Source organism: Clinocottus analis, unplaced genomic scaffold (genome assembly GCF_023055335.1).
Source record: "Clinocottus analis isolate CAN_PGR_092001 unplaced genomic scaffold, fCliAna1.0.p SCAF_17, whole genome shotgun sequence".
Lineage (NCBI taxonomy): Eukaryota > Metazoa > Chordata > Actinopteri > Perciformes > Cottidae > Clinocottus > Clinocottus analis.
Window position 1 is genome coordinate 14,606,121 of NW_027175898.1, and position 19,933 is coordinate 14,626,053.

The following is a 19,933-nucleotide window of genomic DNA, read 5'->3' on the forward strand; positions in this document are numbered from 1 at the left end:
GCGGGAACTCACGTGTGTTTGAAATGGCGTCACATGTAACACGACTGATATATACAACGCCTCGAAAAACACACCCAATAAATCATGCAATGTGACTTAAACGAGCTATTCTGCCAATGTATAATCGACGACTTATTCATTAATAAAAAAAAAAATTTAAAAAAAGCTGTGAGGTTTTAATTCTCGATGTAAACATAGGTCACTTCCGGAGAGCCAATCACGCAGCTCGCGCTCGGTTCCGCGTTTGACAGAGAAGTGACTCGCTCAACTGTCAGCGCTGCACTTCAGTCTGCAACACACACCGACCAGGAAGTCTTCACAGACAATGCACCGTCTTCTCGTGCTCTTTTGCACAATGGTAGGCGACATTTATACCAAGCTTGACATGTTTGTTTTGGCTTTTCTTTTTTTTTCTTTTTTTAAAGTTTACCAGAAGTTGTTTTCGTATTTGAATTCAATCTGTTGCTGTCTCGTGGCTGGAATGGGGTTGTGTGGGTGTGTATGAACTTGAATGAGTGGTGGGAAAATAACAGCACACTAGATATATCTATTAACATAACTGACTAAGAATAGTGATTTTGCAGCTATATTAATTTATATTCATGTACAAGACTTTTTGAATATGGTTGGTTCAGGGCCTAGCACATCTTAATGTCAGTATGAATCAGTTGTAAAACATTTGGAAACACAAAAGCTGCAGTGAATGCTTATTCACACCTTGTTGCTGTTGTTGGTTTTATGCCGTTGATTACTGGCTTGAAGACAAGAGGCTCACATCTCTTTTTTTCTGTTTGTCACAAACTCTCTTTGAAACCAGTTTTTTTTTAATTGCATATATGCTCTTCAGAATATCTTCAAATATTTCCCCCGACATCCCATTTGTACAGTTCTAAAAATAGTTTTTAAAGTACTGCTCGGCTTCACAAAAGGAGGAACTTGAATAGCTCGTTCAGGGCTTAGAGTGATGTAAACGTAATGGCTGACATCTGTCACAAGTAAGACAATGATCGGAGTATTTGAAGTCTGCATCCTCAGAAACATGGAAACCTCAGAGTTTTTGTTGTCACGTTCCTTAGTTGATAAGACGTAAGACATCTCAAACTTTAAAACAAGTGGTGGAAGAAGAAATTAGATTTTTTTTTTAAATAGCAAAACTTTAATTAAGAGGGTAATAAATATTAGCATAAAAAATATAATACTCACAATGCAAAATGGCTCATTCGGTCTGCCAATAAGTCACAGCACAGTACCAAATATTGATTATCATGCTGCAGAGATGTCCTGCATGGCCGACATGTCATATTTTAGACTTGAGAATACTGTCTGAGTCTGTAAGGATGTAGCTGTCAAATAAATGTAAGCAGTAAAAAGTACAATATTTCCATCTTAAATGCCGTGGCATAATATATAAAGTAACAACAAATTTGAATTGGATTTAAGTAAACACACAACACCACATAACTCAATAAGGGGGGGGGGACATGTGTCATCAATAATTGCCCTATAAATGGATCAATAAGCTCCAAAAAACGTACGTATTGTCAGTGAAACCTGTCTTTATCGTAAAGGAATACTATCTGACATGCTTGTCCTCCTCTTCCAGTGACTTAATTCAAAATGAGTAAGAGGAAAGGCAAAGAGATAAGTGACGCTGCAGCCGTCAAGAGCCGCAGAGTGACAGCTGACGCGAAGCGCCGGAGACCTCCTTCCTCCAGCAGAGGCGCTCGCTCCAGCACCGTGAGTCTCCACCTCCTCCTGTTCTCCATCTGTGCGTCTTACTAAACCTCTCTCACGGGGTTAAACGCTGTCGTCTGCGTTTATCTCCAGGGAGATATCGGCCTCATCGAGAGCATCACCCTGAAGAACTTCATGTGTCACCATTGGCTCGGTCCGTTCCAGTTTGGGCCCAACGTGAATTTCATCATCGGCAACAATGGGAGTAAGAACCGGATTTTCCTAAATGTCACGTCGTGTCGTCTCGCTTGTTGGCTTTGACTTGTGTGATTAACGCGACCCAACCCGGCCCGGGCGACGGAGCCACAGTGTGTACTCCCTTTGAAACCACACAACTTTAAATCCATTCATGTTGGTTCAATTAAACAGGTTGAATGTTACTTTAACAAGGAAGGAGTGGAGGGAAAGTGTAACCGCTGTGGATTCAAATGATCATGTAGGAAACACAGTAAAGCAGTTACACCTGAGACAGATTATTGTCTCAAATAAAGCACTTACAGAACAAGAAGTCCTCTCTTGACGATCACATAAAAAAGGTATAAAAAAAAGGAGTGAATAATTGCAAAAAACGTTAATGTTATTATTATTTTTCTTAATCTACAAACCAATTAATCAACTAATTGTTTCAGATCTAATCCCATTTCATCAGGGTTGTCCCCTCTTCGTAGATTATGAGAATAATCAGTCAATTTGTTGTTTTTATGGGGACATATTTGCTGTGTTGCCTAAAAAGCCTGTGTGTGTCTGCCGGCTGCAGCGTTCTCGCTCAATACTGGACCCAATTTTTGTAAAACAGCGTCTCCATCATTCACATAAACGCAAAAACATGGAAACAAAGAATCCAGCTTAATAAAAAACAAAGTTACCCTTAAACATTTCGGGAAATAAATAATTTAATTTGACGATTTCTGCCGACGGCTCATTGCATTTCTAGTCTTATTCGGTGATTTAATCTCATGTTATTTGTTTCCAATCTAAAATCTAAGGTGGAAAAAGTGCAATCCTGACCGCTTTGATCGTCGGCCTCGGGGGAAAGGCCACCGTCACAAACCGAGGAATGTCTCTGAAGGATTTTGTGAAAACCAGTGAGACGTAAGCCAGACCACACCATGTAACTCCAGAGTATCCTCATCACGTTGATGTAAACACTGTCCGCTGCTCCGAGAATACCCACCACAGTGTACTCTGCTCTCCAGCTCTGCAGAAATAACCGTGAAGCTGAGAAACAGAGGGCCGGATGCTTTTAAAAGAGACGCCTACGGCGACTGCATCTCCATCGAGCACCGGCTCTTTGGTGACGGGAGCCGGACCTGCAGATTAAAGAGCAAATCAGGTTATTTAACCATCGCTCGATGTCAGATAATCCAGACGCTCTTCAGTCAGACCTCCATCTTTCTTCCCAGCCTGTATACATTCTTAACTCTCCGTGTGTAAACTCACATGCGTGCGTTTTTTTACAAGCGTGTCACCGGTTAACTGTTTTATACCATCAAGTCCAAGTGGGGCTTTTTACAAGGAAGATGTATTTACATTCACACACGGACTGATGTTCCTCACGAGTTGTAAATGTCACCGGGTTATTTTCAGAGTGAAAAGAAGTTGAACTGCACGCGCCACCGAGGAGAAGTGTTGCACCGACCACACAATCACCAACCACACGCGTCAGGCGTGATCATGCAACTCACGATTAGAAAGAAAAGGACGTGCACAGCTAACATTTCAATTAATCTGCGGATTATTTTCTTGAGGAATGGTTTTGTCGATAAAATATACGAAAACAGGCAAAAGTGAGAATTCAAGCTGCAGTTGATATATTTAAAAAGTGTTTTGGTTCTTTTTGCCGATAAACAAATTCAGTTTACTTGTATAAAGCGACTAAAAAACTAATTAAATCCTCACATTTAAAAAGCTGGAACCGCTCATTAAAACAATTACTGAAATGATTATCTTTGGACTATTAATAGACGTTGTTGTCGCCGCTCTACAACAATGTGTGTGTGCAGTGTGAGTGTCGTGTAACTTACATTCAATTCAAATCTATTAAATTAAATGCTACTATCTTCATGGCATGAAGGGTTAAAAAAAAGGTTTGGCAAAGCATTGAAATATACAATAATATTGATTAAAGAGAGGTTTAAACCACATTGATTTTCTTTTATTCTTTATTATTTATTTCAGGTCAACTTATCTCAAACAAGAAGGAGGAGCTGACGGCCATTTTGGATCACTTTAACATCCAGGTACGAAGACTTTACAGCGCCTTTCATTTGAAAATCAAAGGAATATTTCTTTATTGTGATTTTTAACGAGCAGTGCTGGTTTTTTTTGTATTTAAATATGTTTATTGTGAGCATGATGAGTCCACTTGTATGTGAAAACCCCGAAATAAGCCTTTAGTTTTGTGTGTTCCAGTTGGATAACCCCGTGTCCATCCTCAACCAAGAGATGAGTAAACAGTTCCTGCATTCAAAGAATGAAACCGACAAGTACAAGGTAACAAGACCGCCGGTGTTCATGATGACATGAACACCGCGCCTGTACTGATGGAAGTTAACGTGGTTGGAGAATGTTTTTCATTTCCACATGTTTACACGAATGTTTTTTTTTTTCTGCTTTTGTTTGTTTGTAGTTCTTCATGAAAGCAACTCTGCTGGAACAGATGAAGAGAGATTACATCCACATCAAGCACACGAAAACCGTCACGCGGCAGCAGGTTGAGAAGCAAGATGAGGTGTGTGTAGATTTAGATAAAGTTAGATTAGATTTAGATTAAGATAAATGTAATATAATGTCTTTATGATTCATCACATCAGGTTCAGGGACTTTCAGAAGTCAATTCTTATAATGACATTTAGGAATGATAATATTTACTTGGTATTTATTTTCAGTTGAACACAAGTGAACGTAATGTGCTGCTCTCCAGGTACCATTAAAAACATTAGATTAGATGAAGATGTATCATATAATAAGAGGACAAAACAAGAATAACTATTAAAATGAGCAATAAACATATACAGACAATTTTAGATCAACTAAATAATTTTTTCGGCAGAACACTTGAACTTAAATAATGAAGTTAAAGTTGATCACATAAGTAATCATCTTAATATAAAGAAATAAAATATAACAATCACAACCAGTATCACAGCCTGTAATGTCTAAACTTTGATACTTTCTTCATCTACTATTCCATAAATGTCTCCCTATAACTTAACATACTCTTCCTAACGGTACGAAAACATGCTTTTAAACATTTTATTTTCCTCTAACATATTAATTTGTTTTCTTTGGCTTTCTCCTGGTTTTGGCGATTTTATTTTGTGAATGAATATAAATTCTTCTTCCCATAAAACACTCCGTGACATCTGTTGTAAAACGTCTGTTAGAAAGACGGCAGATTATTGACCCCGCGCAGTTCATTATTTTCGCCCAAAGAAAATCTAATAATGTAAAAACCTCGCACAATGTCTGTGTTCAGTCGCTCAAGGACCTGAAGCAAGAGTTCCTCCAGAAGAAAGAGAGGTTCGAGCAGCTGCCGACCTTCAGCTCACTGAAGGTCGTTTTGGAGAATCTGAAGAAAGCCATGGCGTGGTGTTTGGTAAGAGTGTAAAAAAAACAATTCGTTTGAGTTACGTCTTTCTCTCACGTTATTTATTCTGAATTCTGTCTCATCGCTCTCAGGTCCGAGAGAAGGAGAAGCTGGTGCAGCAGTTAAAGGACGACATTGAAAAGGAATCCAATAATCACAAACATCAGGACAACCTTCAGCTCTGTCAGGTGAGTCAGAAGTGTTGAATATATAAATATATACATACACGGTCATTTAAAAAAGCCTACCTTAAACTACCAACACCATGTGAACTAGCTGTCCTCACTCACTAACATGTTTACAGATGTCTCCCAGTTAGAGAAATAATAATTATGAATGTCATAATAGATTTTTTTCGATGTAATCTGTAAAGATTCATCCGCTCCTTTCCTTCTCTTTCACACAGACTAAGGTCACACAAGTAGAGAAGACGCTTCAGCGCATCAAAAGCCGGGTTGACAGCATGAGGCGGGAGAAGGAGTCTCTATCTGAAGACAGTCTGAGGTTGAAGGACCAAGTGAAGGTCGTCAGCAAAGCTCACAAGGAACAGGAGGTACTCCTTGGGAAATATGACAATATATGAAGTGGACAACATTGATATTGGTTGAAGTGACATATATTTATTTTTTCCCTTCATAGCTTGTTTATTTCCGAGCTCTGAACAAACTGAAACAGTCGGAGAAGGAGCAAAACCTTCTCCAGGAGAGAATCAATAAGGCAAAAACAAGGTGGGGGGGGGCGAGCAGAACGGTGAAAATAACGAATGACTTTAACACAAACGCATGTTCATTCAGTTAAAAATGTTTATATCTCTTCTCGCTTTATTTCAGCCTGAGCCAGAACAACGATGGAGACACTGAATACACAAAACAGCAGAAGAAAATATCCGGTCTGAAGGAGCAGCTCGCAGAACTTGAGGCAAAGTGCTCGAAGCTGAATCAAGAGATCAAGAACAAACACCAGGCGCTTTTCAAAGGAAGGGAGGAGCGGGACAAGCTGAGGCACGGGACGCGAGACGCGGGGAGAATTTGAGGCGAGAGCCCCGGTTCATCTGCAGTCCGGCTAAACATGTCCCCCCGTCTGTGATTTAGATTGGAGGAGAGGAACATCCAGGTTGTGTACGAGGCCAAAGTGAGGAGGAAGCACCAGATGCTCGCCAGCCGATCCAACAAACTGAAGCGGTTCGGAGATCAGGTACCCGACCTGCTGGGCTCCATCGCCGAGGGGCACGCCTCCGGACGCTTCCTCAAGAAACCTGTCGGTCCCATAGGTGACTTTCCTTGGTTTCCATTCTGCATTATGACATTTACTAGTTAGTACTCAAAGGAATAGTTGGACATTTACAGAGAGTGCGCTTATTTCCTGTCTTGCTGAGAGTCAGAGAAGAAAGATCAACATCGCTCACATGTCTGTCTGTTAAATAGGATGCAGGAACCAGCAGGCCGTTAGCGTAGCTGAGCATAAAGACTAGAAACGGAGGGAAACGGATAGCTTGGCTCTGTCTGTTCAGAAAATCGGCCTACCAGCACCTCTAAAACTATTTATGTGGTAGATTCTTAAGGATAGTAGGACAAAAATATACTTTTACACATGAAGGATTAGCGCTGTGGGAAATCCATTTATTTGCTTTCCCGACAAGAGTTCAAATCGAATCAACTTAAAGCTGGAGCCAACAGCCGGTTAGCGTAGCTTAGCATAAAGACAGGAAACTAGCATGGCTCTGTTTAAAGGTTACGAAAACCGTTTTCTTTATTTCTCATCCAGATAACCGCGTCGTTTGTTTACAGTAACGCTGTTTCAACCACAGTTTCTTTCCCTTTGCTCGTTTGTTTTCGGTCTCCATCACAAGAAGCCAAGAAGACTGTCGCTCGTTTTTCGATTCTCAAGAACACCAAGTTTCCCTCGTCTTCGGCTCATTTATTGGCAGTTCGTCATGAGCTTCGAGGCGGCTACCGATGACAGAAAGTTGCTTGTTTTGATTAGGAGCGCTTCTGCTCCAAGCTTTTTGATTCACAAGCGGCTGGTCACTGAAGAAAAGGGACACGTTGTACTGTTACATGTAGAATTTCTTGGCCGGGAGCGATAACTTCCTTGAGTGTTGTTGCCTTCCTGTTAATAATTAGCTGGACAGAGCCACACTCACCGCAAATCCTGCCAAGTCATTTCCCAAAAATTGTTATTCATTTGCGATATTATCTGTAAAAGTATCACTCTGTCCTGCTATCTTTTAAAAAAAACTGGCAATGCAGAGGATGTATTCCGAGTCCCTGCGTTGCAGTGAATGCAGTTAAATTCGCGCATACTGTAGCTGACCGTGTGTGTTTGCTCTCAGGGGCCTGCATCAGTTTGAAGGATCCCATGCTGGCGGTGGCCGTGGAGTGCTGTCTGCGGAGCTTCATGAAAGCTTTCTGCTGTGACAACTACAAGGACGAGGCGGCGCTCCAGGAGCTGATGTGTCGCTACTACCCAAAGGGCAACAGGCCGCAGATCATCGTCAGCCCTTTCTCTGAAAAAATATACAACATACACGGACGGTCAGCAGCAGCAGCAGCAATAATACAGATTCGCTGCCTTTTTCATCCTGACACGTTTTTACATTTTGTCGTCCTTCTCTGCTGTTTTGCAGGAAAGCACATCACCCAGAGTATCCGTCCGTGCTGGACATAATCACAGCGACGAGCCCGGTCATCATCAACTGCCTGGTTGATATGAGGGGGATAGAATCCATCCTCATTATCAAAGTTAGTGCATGCGCTCGCTGGTGCCTGTTGATGCTGATTGTCAAGCAAAGTACGTGACCTGAGTGGTTTTTTTTCTGTTGCATCAAAGGAGAAAGACAAAGCCAGGAGGGTCATGCAGCAAGGCCGGCCTCCTAAAAACTGCCGTGAAGTATTCACTGCTGAGGGAGATCAGGTGTTTTCAAACCGTTATTACACCTCCGACTTCAGCATGGCCAAGTATCTCGGTGGGGATCTCGAGACTGAAATCAGGTAACCGAGTGGGAAAAAAAGAAGAAGAATAAACTGTGAAATAAATGATGAGGATATTGAGTGAGATTTTAAAGGAAGGAAAAGTCTTGTGTTCTTGCTGAGAGTTAGATGAGAAGTTTGATACCACACTTGTTCAGTAAATATGAGGCGACAGCTGGCAGCCGGTTAGCTTAGCTTAGCACAAAGGCTGGAAATAGGGAGAAACTGCTAGCCGGGCTCTGTCCAGAGGTAACGACATCCACCCACCAGCCCCTTTAAAGCTAATTCATGAACATATTCTATCTTATTTGTTTAATCTGAGCCAAGCTAGCTGTTTCCACCCGCTTCCAGTCTTTATGCTAAGCTAAGCTCACTGATCTAGCTTCATGGTGAACATACAGACGATCTTCTTGTCTAACTCGCAAAAAAGCGAACGTTCATATTTACCACAAGAACAAACTATTCCTTGCAATGAAGAAACTGTGATCTCGTCAACATGATTTTATGTACAATTTATTACATATCCCAATGCTGCAAGGATGCCATTTGGTGCTTTATCCCTATAGTGGAATAAATACTCTTTTTATACAGTAGCTTCACTGTATATTTTCTGCTTCACTGCCCAGCAGAGTTTGAAGGGTTCATGTGTTTTCATTGTGCCTCTTGTTGTTTCCAAATGGGCAAAAATAATTGACGCTTCCTGTCACAGTATGTTGGAGTCCGAGCTGGAGAATCACGAGGCTCAGCTGTCGAGGTTTCAGCTCCACGGGACCTCTGTGACTGAGGACATCATGAGCATGGAGAGCAATCTAAACAATACCATCATGGCCCTTAAGAATACTCTGGTGAGCGATGAGCACCAGAGCCTGGTTTAACTCAACAGCTGTTTGCTTTACCTTTTCATTCTCCTGTTGATGCTTTCTCTGTGCTTCTTTTTGTTCCTATTTGGGAGCTAATGATTGATAATATAGACGCTCCATTCATGAAGGTTAAATCGGAAGCAAAATGAGTTTTCTTTTACATTTTCAATGCAGGTCTCTGTGAATCAAGTCAAGGCATCCATCACTGAGCTGGAGACTGCTGGCGAGGAGCACATTGATGACATCAGCTCCTTGGTGATCACTTTGGCTTCATTTCTACCAAACCACCACTCAGAATAAATAAAGCTCAGCACACGTAAAGCGAATGTCTTTACATACGTCTCGCAGGAAGAAGTCGCCCAAGAGAACCGACCTAAGATGGAGGCGGAGAAGCAGACGGTTCACGAGGCGAAGACGGATCTCGACAAGCATCGGAGAACAGCAGAGGACATAGAGTCCAAGTACTCCGCTGTCAGAGAACAGATTGATCAGCTGTCTGAGGACACGGAGGCGTTAAAGGTGCAGCGGACCTTTGTTGTTTCACTTTGTTCAGAGGCTAAAAATAGTTACCGAAATCAAAAGATGCTGCAGACTCGTTTTCTGTCGTTTTGATGTTACCTTTGTCCTCTGATTTTAAACACATTTGAATTGTGGAGGCTTTTTATTTGACTGTTAAAGTGTGTTGACCCATTAAGGAGGAGCAGCTGAAGCTGGAGGCCGAGTGTGCAAAACACGAACGAAACCTTGAGATTTTGGAAACCAAACTGAAGGCCCACGAAGACAACATCCACACTATGAACATGGACCTCGCCGAAAGAGAAGAAGTGTTGCAGGTAACGAAAGCCGCACTTAATATGTCTGACCGGTTACATCTCGCTGTTTTGTTTACCTCAAACAGTGTTTACGGCCACACTGCGTTCTGCTAGCAGCCAGGAAACTGAACCACAGAGAGGATTCACTGCCTCCAGAGTAATTCAGAGTTGTCAGAAATGTCACCAGACCTCACTTGTGACGACAGGAATACGTGGCCAAAGCCACCGAGATCAGCCCCGAGCGGCAGCAGGTGACGGGCAGCACCAGGAGCATCGACATCGAAATCACACGGCTCAAGAAGAAAATCAAGGTGCACGAGAGCAACCACGGCGAGCAGGAGCAGGTGGTCAGGTGAGGAACCACGGGGCGTTTTAAAAAAAATAAACAGTGGCGTTGCATCAAAGAGATTCTAGCTTTAGCTCGTACAAATACAAAGAGATATTGTACTTTTTACTGCTCACTGTAATGCATTGAAAATGTTCCTTAAGTACACATGGATCATCAGCAAAATGTACTTAAAAGTATTCAAGTTAAATGTATTACTATTACTAGTGCATCAATGTGTAAGCATCATTTTACTGTTGGTCAATATACCATCACATTTAAGGTTCATCAAATCTGTAAAGAAACTAGCTAACAAACTAGCTAACGAGCTAGAAATCGTCAAATCCTTTGCTAGTTGTAGCTAAAAGCTTTAAGGTTTGTGTAGTTGGAGGAAAAGTTAAACGAGCGTTCAAGCTTCCTAGAGATTTCTTTTGCCACTTTTTTTCTACTTTCTCCTTCAACCCAATCTGCCGTTGGTTGGCCATCACTAACTGGCCGCGGCTAACACGCTGCGTACGCACACCGAAGTCTGGAATCAGAGGAATTCAGGCTGTGTCGTCTCTTGCTCTCTTTAGGGAGTACGCTGAGGCCCTGGCGCGCTACAGGGAGAAGACCAACCAAGTGAGAGACCTGCGGAAGTTCATCGATCAGCTCGATAACATCATGTCGGACAGGCAGGACAGATACAAATTAATGCGTAGGTAAATAATGGCCGACTGAGTTTAAAAAACAACGCAGCAATACATGATTACAGTGTTTGAACTGGAAGTGGAAAGTCCTGCTTATGACTGATTTCTTCTTCTTCTTCTTCTTCTTCTTCTTCTTCTTCTTCTTCTTCTTCAAGGTCGCTCTCTGTCAGATGCAAGTTATACTTCAATAACTTTCTGATAAAGATGAACTGCTGTGGCTCGATGGTTTTCGATCACAACAATGAGACGCTCTCGATCTCGGTACTTCAATTTTTACGTTCATTGTTATACATTTTTCATACATTTGGTTCCAGTGTTTTACTTTCCTTATGCTGTTGTTTTTTCAATAATGGAAATAGAATTAATGAGCTCTTAAATCGCGATAGAGTTGTATAAAATCACATCAGAAGGAAGAAAAAAGTATCCTGGTTCGGGTTCACATGTCATCCCTCGTCTCTTTTGCCTCATTTCCTGTCTCATAAATGCCCCAAAAAACCTGGAACCGGCAACATGCACAACTTCATTTTTTACAACCCTGTTCTGGCGCACGTGAAGGTGAAGCCTCCGGGCAGAGAGGACGACGGCGTGAGCGACATGAGGTCGCTGTCTGGCGGTGAACGCTCCTTCTCCACCGTCTGCTTCATGCTCTCTCTGTGGGAGATCACCGAATCGCCCTTCAGATGCCTCGACGAGTTCGATGTCTACATGGTGAGTGCGCGGACTCATCAGAAACACACATTTTGTATGAAATGATGCTTAAACATTTGGCTTTCACTCACTTTGATTCCCTTTTCTTTTTTTCAGGATATGCACAATCGCAGAATCTCTCTGGATCTCCTCCTGGAGCTGTCGGAGCGGCAGCAACTTCGACAGTTCATCTTCATCACTCCCCTCACCACCAGGTGGCGCTCTTCTTAAAAGTTGCCTCGGTTTACATGCCGTCCTTTCCATTATTAACTGAACTTTTCCATTTTGTGTTCCATTAAGTGTGCCATCAGATCAATTATAGATTTGTTCGAATTGTAAAAAAATACTTATTTTGCTCGGCATTTACATATAAATTGGTACAAATAATAGTAATGAACTCATTGTGAATGTAGTCAGTTTATATGTCAATCTTTTAATTGCATTTTTAACTGATTTGCCACATTATAAAAAAACCTTTTTACTCATGTCTTCCTAACATTATAAAGGATTCTTATATTTTCATTATGCATGGGCTTTTCCTGTTGTTCTTCAATGCTTTGACGAAGACTTCATTCCCTCTGTCAACACACAGTCGGGACCGATCACATGATAACCGTGGGTTTGTTATCTTTCAGCAATCTGCCCAAAACCAGCCTCATCAAAATCCACCATCTTCAGGATCCCGAAAGAGTTCGTAGTGAAACGATGGAGGAAGATGTTTGAACGGAGCTCCAGTGACAAATATTAAAAAGTCACGGACGTGAGGATGACAAATATTTCAGTATTGCTTTACGTGTGTGGGAGTTATGAATGTAATTGGTTTGTTTGCTGTTATCATTTCTTGAATGTGTGGTGTCATTCCTGTTCTGCAGCCTTCAAGAACGTTTAAGTATTTCATATTTGTATGGATTATAGCACAAAAAAGGTTGGTGAAGTTCGAAAAATGAAGTAAAAAACTGTATTTTCAATGTGCATATTCTGTATTTATGTGATGAAGTAGATCTTCATCTATAATTCAATCCATTTGTTATAAATATTTGACACATTCGGAAAGGACTATGACGAAGTGATTCACGTGGACAGAAGTCTCGCTGCATAACAGCAATGACCCTTTTATGAAATCTAGAAACTGCCTTATTACAATATGTGTTTCCAGTAACATTTTATTGTTAAAATATGGATCGTTGTTTCACTCTGAAGGCTCATAAACTGTCAGCACTGTGAGGACGTAAATGAGTTTATCAATTGAATTCTGGGTGTAAAGATCAGTCCTGCCTCTAGGGGCCGCTAGCGAGATTCTCCCTCTTCTCTTACTATTTATAAATACTCTGAAAATGTTTTAATTATACTTTTTGGGCAGTTTTACCTCAGGAGTCAGTGTTAATGTTGATAATCTTTGTGTTTAGAAGCTCTGTGACACAAACGCGTGCACTCTCCGGTTCTTTGCAGCCGTTCACTGTAACCGGTGTTACAATAAAAAATGTGGTATTATCTAAACCCCTTTGTATCGGCCATACTTGTCATGCATCCATGCCTTTCATCCACATCCACACAACGCAGTCATAAAGTCTGCAGCGGCGGGGTCCTCGTCCCCCATGAAATACACCTGCTCCACCGTGTCTTTTGAAAAAGCCTGGTGACGGTTTATTCATTTTAATCACTACAGAATTAATTTTTTGGGGTGCAACACATGCCACATGTATAAAAGAATACAGTCACTTGTATTATGATTTTTCCCATATTTGATATAAACATTTAAGGAGACAAATAATCTGACATAGTGACCGGACTGAAATGTATAAATAATAAAGACTTTAATAATGTGAGGGTGGTTTTTCACTTATGTAAGAGACAGAACAGTGAAAAGCTTCTGCGACCTCCACTCCTGCAAGTGGACTGCAAGCAGACACTCGGTCCATGCTTGCATAGCCTAGAAATGTTGAAGTAAAACTGTTGAAAGAGAATTCCTTCGATAACTTAAACCCGCATCGTCGTCCGATTGCCATCTCACACTGAAACACTCTTTCAAAAGCTTTATCAAGCGCCTCTCTTGAGGGTCCTGCATCTTTAATGATTGTTGCAAACGGAATAGAAGATGAGATCTTTCAATAAAAAGTTTCTCCTTACAAAAAAGTTGTATAAGTAGGAATGCAGTGTGTCCAGTAAACATATAAGAGGCTTTTTTTTCCTCCCTTTTTTCTATTTTTTTGCTGCGTTGGAAGTGGAGCCCCTCTCACAGGGTCCCCGGCCCAGAGAGAGAGCTCCTAGCAACAAGGTCAAAAGCTGAGACTGTACTCATTTTGCAGTGCTCTCCCTGTCTGTAAACATGTTGATATGTACGGAGTTAAGTTTATTTTAGTCTTAATCAAGCAAGCAGCCTGAAAGAGAAGCCAATTTTGGATCTTTGAGGGGAATAATGCATGAGTACTGTGCCGAATGACTGTAATTTTGGGCTTTCCTCTGGATTTAAGCGACAGCGGTACAATGAAATAATAAAAGGAAAGCTGCTCCATGAATGTATTTCTGCTCATCCCAGAAGTCACTGAAGCAAAACATAATGTAATGTCGATGTGAAAGCTCTTCCTCTGAGATTAGCCCACAACTGCAATCTAAATATCTTTGAAAAAAAACCAAAAAACTCAAGTGTCACACATACACGTGTATCAACTGGAGGGAATCATGCTCCCACATTACTGGAGGTGAACTAATGCATCTGATGAGTCACACACTGTACATCCCATGCAACAACACTAAATGAAGTCCATAGGGTTTCTCTTTTATAACCACCTAAAGATGCAAAAGGTAAGAGATTATATTTTTCTGACACGTAATATATGCATGCAAAGAACCTACTCTTCTTGGTTCCATCGTGTGAAAACATCTGGCACAGACAGGAGCTTCTCTATTCTCCAAGAGCTCAACAAGTCTGGATAGTAGAGACAGTTACAATTATCATAGGAGTTATTGTTTTGTTAATATCATGTAAAGCGTACAGTAGTAGCAGCAGTGAACACTGGGGATCCTAAATACGGCAGGAACATAATTTAATGCAGTGCTCCACTGATTTACAAGCTAAGGTTGAATGGAAATGTAGAGGGTTACTGTGCACAAATCACATTGGCATGTTTTGAAATAGAAATGTATGATATCGTATAGCTATATTCAAAATTATTCAGCATTTGACATTCTCATGCATACAACCACAAGAAGCGAGTCCATTGAAAAATCGTCCAAGCATTGTTGTTTGTTTGTTTGTTGTTTTCCTGTGGAAATGGCAGAGAACCTAATGAGACATTAAAACATGTGCTGCTGTCCAGAGTGTGTGGGTTACTGACGGGGAGAGGAGTGAGCGGAGTGTGTGTGTGTTTGTGGGGGGGGGGAAGCTCACTTCTGCATGTCACACTGCAGCAGGAGCACGATGGACGGGTCGCTCTTCGCCGCCTCCTTGAACTCGTCCAACGAGATCTGGTCGTCGTTGTTCTTATCCATTTTGCCGAAGATCTTGTCCACCCTCTGCTGTGGTGTCAAACCGTCCTCGTTCATCTTCATCATGATCACAGTGCCCACCATTTTGTAGATTGCCTGTGGGTGAGGGAAGGCGCAGTGAGAAATTAGAGTGTTGGTTCTTATGTAATCCAGTGATGCCGACATGCGTTCATTTGTTCATTAGTGATTCCAACCAGGGTGGCTTGTGCCAAGGGGCGTTACTGCACTTCCTGCTTAACTAAATAACTCAACTAAAACGTAGAATTTCTGGTTTATTTAGAACATATATTTAAATATATTTCACATATTTGTGTTAGGAAACATAGGATTACAAATTGTTCCAAAAAAAAAAGTATTACACTTTGTATAATAGCTTTAGCTGCCAACGTGAGTCAGTTGTAACACATCCGGCGTGAAAAAAAGTTGAAATAGAGAGCTAAAAGTGACAAATAAACAGTTGAAATAGCTAAATGTGAAGGATACATGGTTGACTTGTCCAGCGGTTGCCACTCAAAGTGAAGGTAGTATGAATGCTATCTTGACCAAACCACTTAAAGGTGCTAAAATCTAAATACAGAGCAATAATACAGCAGCAGACACCTCTGTGCTGTGCAGATATGGAGTGGTGGCGTCCTGAGTGAACCAAGTCACTCTCCCTGTGTGGTGTAAGCAGAGTGTCTCTGTGCTTTGTTGACATACACAGCGGGGCCGGCCAGGCGTGCTTTCATTGCATGTTAATATCTGTGTGTGTGTGCTCCACTGGCTGGCTAACTAGCGCCTCTCTGCACTGCACACATAGGGCCGTTACAGCTGAGAATGCCGATACAACCAACTGAAGCGTACAGCCCACCCTGCTGCTCGCCCTCAACCCTGTTATAACAACATAACATAACATTGTTACATCTGTCAACACTGTTAGCTCCTAGCTGTTAGCCCCTATTGTTACCTCCTTGCTGTTAGCTCCCGGCTGTTAGCTCCTGGCTGTTATCTCCGAGCTGTTATCTCCTGGCCGTTAGCTCCTAGCTGTTAGCTCTTGGCTGTTAGCTCCTGGCTGTTAGCTCCTGGCTGTTAGCTAGCTGTCGGCTCAGCCAACACCATGTTGAAAGCCGTGTGGAATGAAAAGATATGCTCTGTATTTTGAATTTAACACCTTTAGCATTGACAATTCAATTGTATAAAAGAAAGTATTGTCACATTAAACACTTTAATGCAATTAATAGTGTTGAATACCATCTAATCCATTAATAAAAGTATCTTTTAAACATGACGGTCAGGGCCGATGAAGTTTATCTTTCTATCTATAGTTTATCTAATAGGGATTAAAAGCACTGATGTGGAAGTACACGCCACTTTTCTCACTCCAGAAATTGTCAATATACTCCAAAATCACTGCGACATATCAGATTTACTATCGTGATCGTGCTTCCAGAAATAGAGCGATGTAATTCAATACAACTGCATTTCTGTCGTTATGAAACGGCCTCTGCACTCCAAGCGCTGCAGGTGTGCAGGGGACAACAACGACAAAAACAGGGCCAGTCCCCCTGATGAGCGAAGGGCTTAATGACTCGATAATCCCTTACCTCGATTATCTCCAGCATCTCCACTCTGGTGATTTTGCCGTCCCCATCCAGGTCATACATGTTGAAGGCCCAGTTGAGTTTCTGCTCAAAGCTGCCACGGGATGTGATGGACAGAGCGCAGATGAACTCTCTGAAATCGATGGTCCCGTCTCCGTTTTTATCAAAGGTTCTGAAGGCGTGTTGTGCAAACTTTGATGCGTCGCCATAAGGGAAGAACTGCAAAATGTGGGAAGAGATGTGCGTTGAATAATTCAAGCGGGGCTTTAAAAAAAAGACTTAGTAGCAGCAGTTTGACGATGGGAAACAGCCACGACATGATTACATGTTCAGACAGATGATGATAAAGCAGAGAGGCAGTGGTTCACACAAACCTTGACATAGAGCTGCTGGAACTCATCCAGATTCAGCCTGCCGGTGGGGCAGTCTTTCAGGAAGCCTTTGTACCACTGCTTCAGCTCGTGTTCATTAAACTCTGTGTTCTTCACCAGATCCTCCATCACCTCGGGAGTCAGCTTGCTGTTCTGCTTTCCCATGGTTCCTGTGGTGCAAGAACACGTGAATAATGCATTTATTTATGCCTCGGCGACGGCAGTAGGAACATCTCGAGCCCACAGCACAGACAACTACCTATTTTTTGAATTGCCGCTTTGAAACACATGGCACGGCGAGTAAACGTGTGTGTATGTGTTTTGGTGGGAGGGGGAGTTTGAGAAAGCAGCAAATATCTCTCTGGTGCTCTTGTTCTATTTCTGTCTGACGCCCGCCCCCCCATCAGCCTGCTTGTGCCGCTCTGTGGCCCGTGCAGCACTGACCTGGATCATCACTGTCAGAGCAGATCCAGTTCATTAAATGTTCGATCGCTGCTCTCAAGTTTCCACTGCAAACACTGTCCAATAACCCGACAATGACAACAAAGCCTACGCTTGGTTGTAAGAGGGGCGCTGCTGCAGCAAATCCAGAGACCTGAGGGAGGACAGCGGTTGCAGGAGAACTATAGGCCTTCTGTAATCTGGATCAGTGGGTAATATATATTATAATCCAGTGGGCTGTACATAATATAGTGTTTAAACCAGTTGTGGGCAATCTGCAGACCAATCAGCAGGGATTATCCACACTGAAAGGACCCCGGTAACAATCATGACAACTTGAGCGACCACGCCATGTGCAGCTCGTCAGAAGCCCCAGAATCATTAAATATTGACTCACGATGTGGCAGATGACATAAAGTGGCCAAGAATGCGTCAATTCTTAATACATAATTCAAGGAATGAAACAGCAGAATGATTTTATGCACATGGCAGCGGCAGGCCTTTCTTCGGTGGGAGCCTCCACCACTTGAGACCAACATATGGTCCACACATCTCTGCAGCAGCAGCTACCAGCAGCAGCAGCAGCAGCAGCAGCAGCAGGCTGGACGGCCCCTTCCACCAGACAGCACTGCATTGACTCGGGCCTTCCACAACAAACAGCAGAAATGTGCTCCGCAGCCAAAATCAGTGCAAACCGCAGCCTTAAATGTGCACCCGCTGTGTGTCACATAACCACTCCTGACGAGCACGAATGGTATTTACAGGACCCGTTCTTGGGTTTAACGAGCATAATGTGCTACAGTGAATGACCTTGAGGAGAGAGATTTTTTTTATTTTTTTATAGGAAGATGACAAAACCAAATTGTTTCCCGGAGCGTTGAGCGCAGGAAACCGTCGTGTAACTGCGGCGTTTTTTGTTTTTTTTAAAGAGAAACCTCCGCCGCACAGGCCGCAGGTATATAGACAGACTTCTTCTGCCCAAGCACAGGCCAGCAGATGCTGTTTTATTCCCCGCTTTGGGCAATGACATCTGAGTTAATGCTATTAAAGCTAACAGCCTCCCGCGAGGAGGGCAGAGAGGAAGAGACGCTGCCGCTGCTGCATTCCGATGGAAACGACGCAGTGAGAGGACGTTCAGATTAAATCCCAGCATCCTGCTCCTTATGACGAAATGTGCACGCGCATCGGGGCGAAAAACATGTCCAAATTTCATAACCAATCTTTTTTTTTCCCACACACGCAAAACAGCTCCCTCGGTGCCACCGCAGAGCCGCGGCAGAGGCGCGTAAAAGCCAATTAATTGCGCAAATCTTGATGTCATTTTTTTCTTTCTTCTGATATCGTCAAATGATCCCCTCCCATGTCTTATTTCTGATTGTTTCCACGCAAGACGCAGTGTTTTTTATGTTTGAAGGGATGCGCAGGTGCCCTCGGTGCTCGATCCCATTCATTCAAGAAAAAATATGAAACACAATGCGTGACACATTAACACAAAACCATTCCCCCCACCGCGTTTTGCCGCATCTATCATCTGCAAATATGACACAAGACATGCACATCTGCAGGCAATACGTTCTTACCTTTTTGTAAATGTTTGGTTGATTCTCTATCGGAATAAAAAATCTGCTCTGGCTTCTGCAAAAATACAGAAACCCCCCTTTCCGATGGAAACGTGTGCCCAAAAAAAGGGGGATTATGATCAACGCTGCTCGCCTCCTTAAATGACAAACACCCGCTAATGAAATTTCTGGATTTTCCCGACGTTATTCCAGATGAGGCGCAGCAGGGACCGATCCCACGCCAGTCTGTGGTTATGCGACTACAGGAGCGCGGCGTCACCCGTGTGCATCACAGCCTGATCATAAGTTCACTGTTGCTCTGCTGCTCGCTTCGGCTTCAGCTGGATCCTGTCACGTTATAACCGGATCCTTCATCGTGATGAGGATGAGCAGCCAGAAATTTCATCAGCAGGAAAAACATTTTTTTTATTTTTTTTATTTGGTGAAGGACTGTGTTCAAATAATCCACTGGAACTAATCATGAATTACATTAATTAAATTCAAAGATTAATTCAACCAAAGGGTGAGATATTTTAGTTGTATTGTCATTAGACGTGGATGCTGATGGGTTTTTAATTACTAAAACCAAAAACCAGACAGGGGTCATAAGTCCAGGTCATGCTGCTCTACTTATTTATTAATTTGACGTTTTTTTACATTTCATTCTTAAAAGCAGGCCGACAATTTTTTCAGCGTGAAGATTTGAAAAGTCTAAAAAAGATTGATCCCAAGTCGGTTGAATTACATAACCAGAGCGTTCACACAACTCTATCTCTTGGATGAAAAGCAGTTGTTGTGCATCCAGCGGAAACTCAAGAAATAGTCCTGAAG

The 19,933-nt window shown here is 42.3% G+C and overlaps 2 protein-coding genes across 2 annotated transcripts; one reads left to right on the forward strand and one right to left on the reverse strand.

Annotated features, from left to right (window-relative positions):
• Positions 1-226: 226 nt before the first annotated feature.
• On the forward strand, positions 227-13,162 carry smc6 (structural maintenance of chromosomes 6). Its single transcript, XM_068579935.1, has 27 exons — positions 227-358; positions 1,604-1,737; positions 1,828-1,939; positions 2,721-2,826; positions 2,931-3,067; positions 3,913-3,974; positions 4,147-4,227; positions 4,364-4,465; positions 5,213-5,332; positions 5,416-5,511; positions 5,730-5,876; positions 5,963-6,051; positions 6,154-6,324; positions 6,415-6,593; positions 7,656-7,857; positions 7,950-8,064; positions 8,153-8,313; positions 9,002-9,137; positions 9,327-9,407; positions 9,501-9,671; positions 9,848-9,985; positions 10,171-10,316; positions 10,865-10,990; positions 11,134-11,239; positions 11,534-11,686; positions 11,783-11,880; positions 12,301-13,162. The coding sequence occupies exons 2-27, from the start codon at positions 1,618-1,620 to the stop codon at positions 12,386-12,388; spliced, it is 3,243 nt and encodes a 1,080-aa protein (XP_068436036.1). The 5' UTR covers positions 227-358; positions 1,604-1,617; the 3' UTR covers positions 12,389-13,162.
• Positions 13,163-13,282: 120 nt separating this feature from the next.
• vsnl1b (visinin-like 1b) lies at positions 13,283-19,468 on the reverse strand. The gene is made up of 4 exons (XM_068579936.1): positions 19,124-19,468; positions 17,106-17,272; positions 16,735-16,950; positions 13,283-15,247 (listed from the first exon to the last, which is right to left on the reverse strand). Exons 2-4 carry the CDS (start codon positions 17,265-17,267, stop codon positions 15,050-15,052), a joined length of 576 nt encoding a protein of 191 aa, XP_068436037.1. The 5' UTR covers positions 17,268-17,272; positions 19,124-19,468; the 3' UTR covers positions 13,283-15,049.
• Positions 19,469-19,933: the final 465 nt, after the last annotated feature.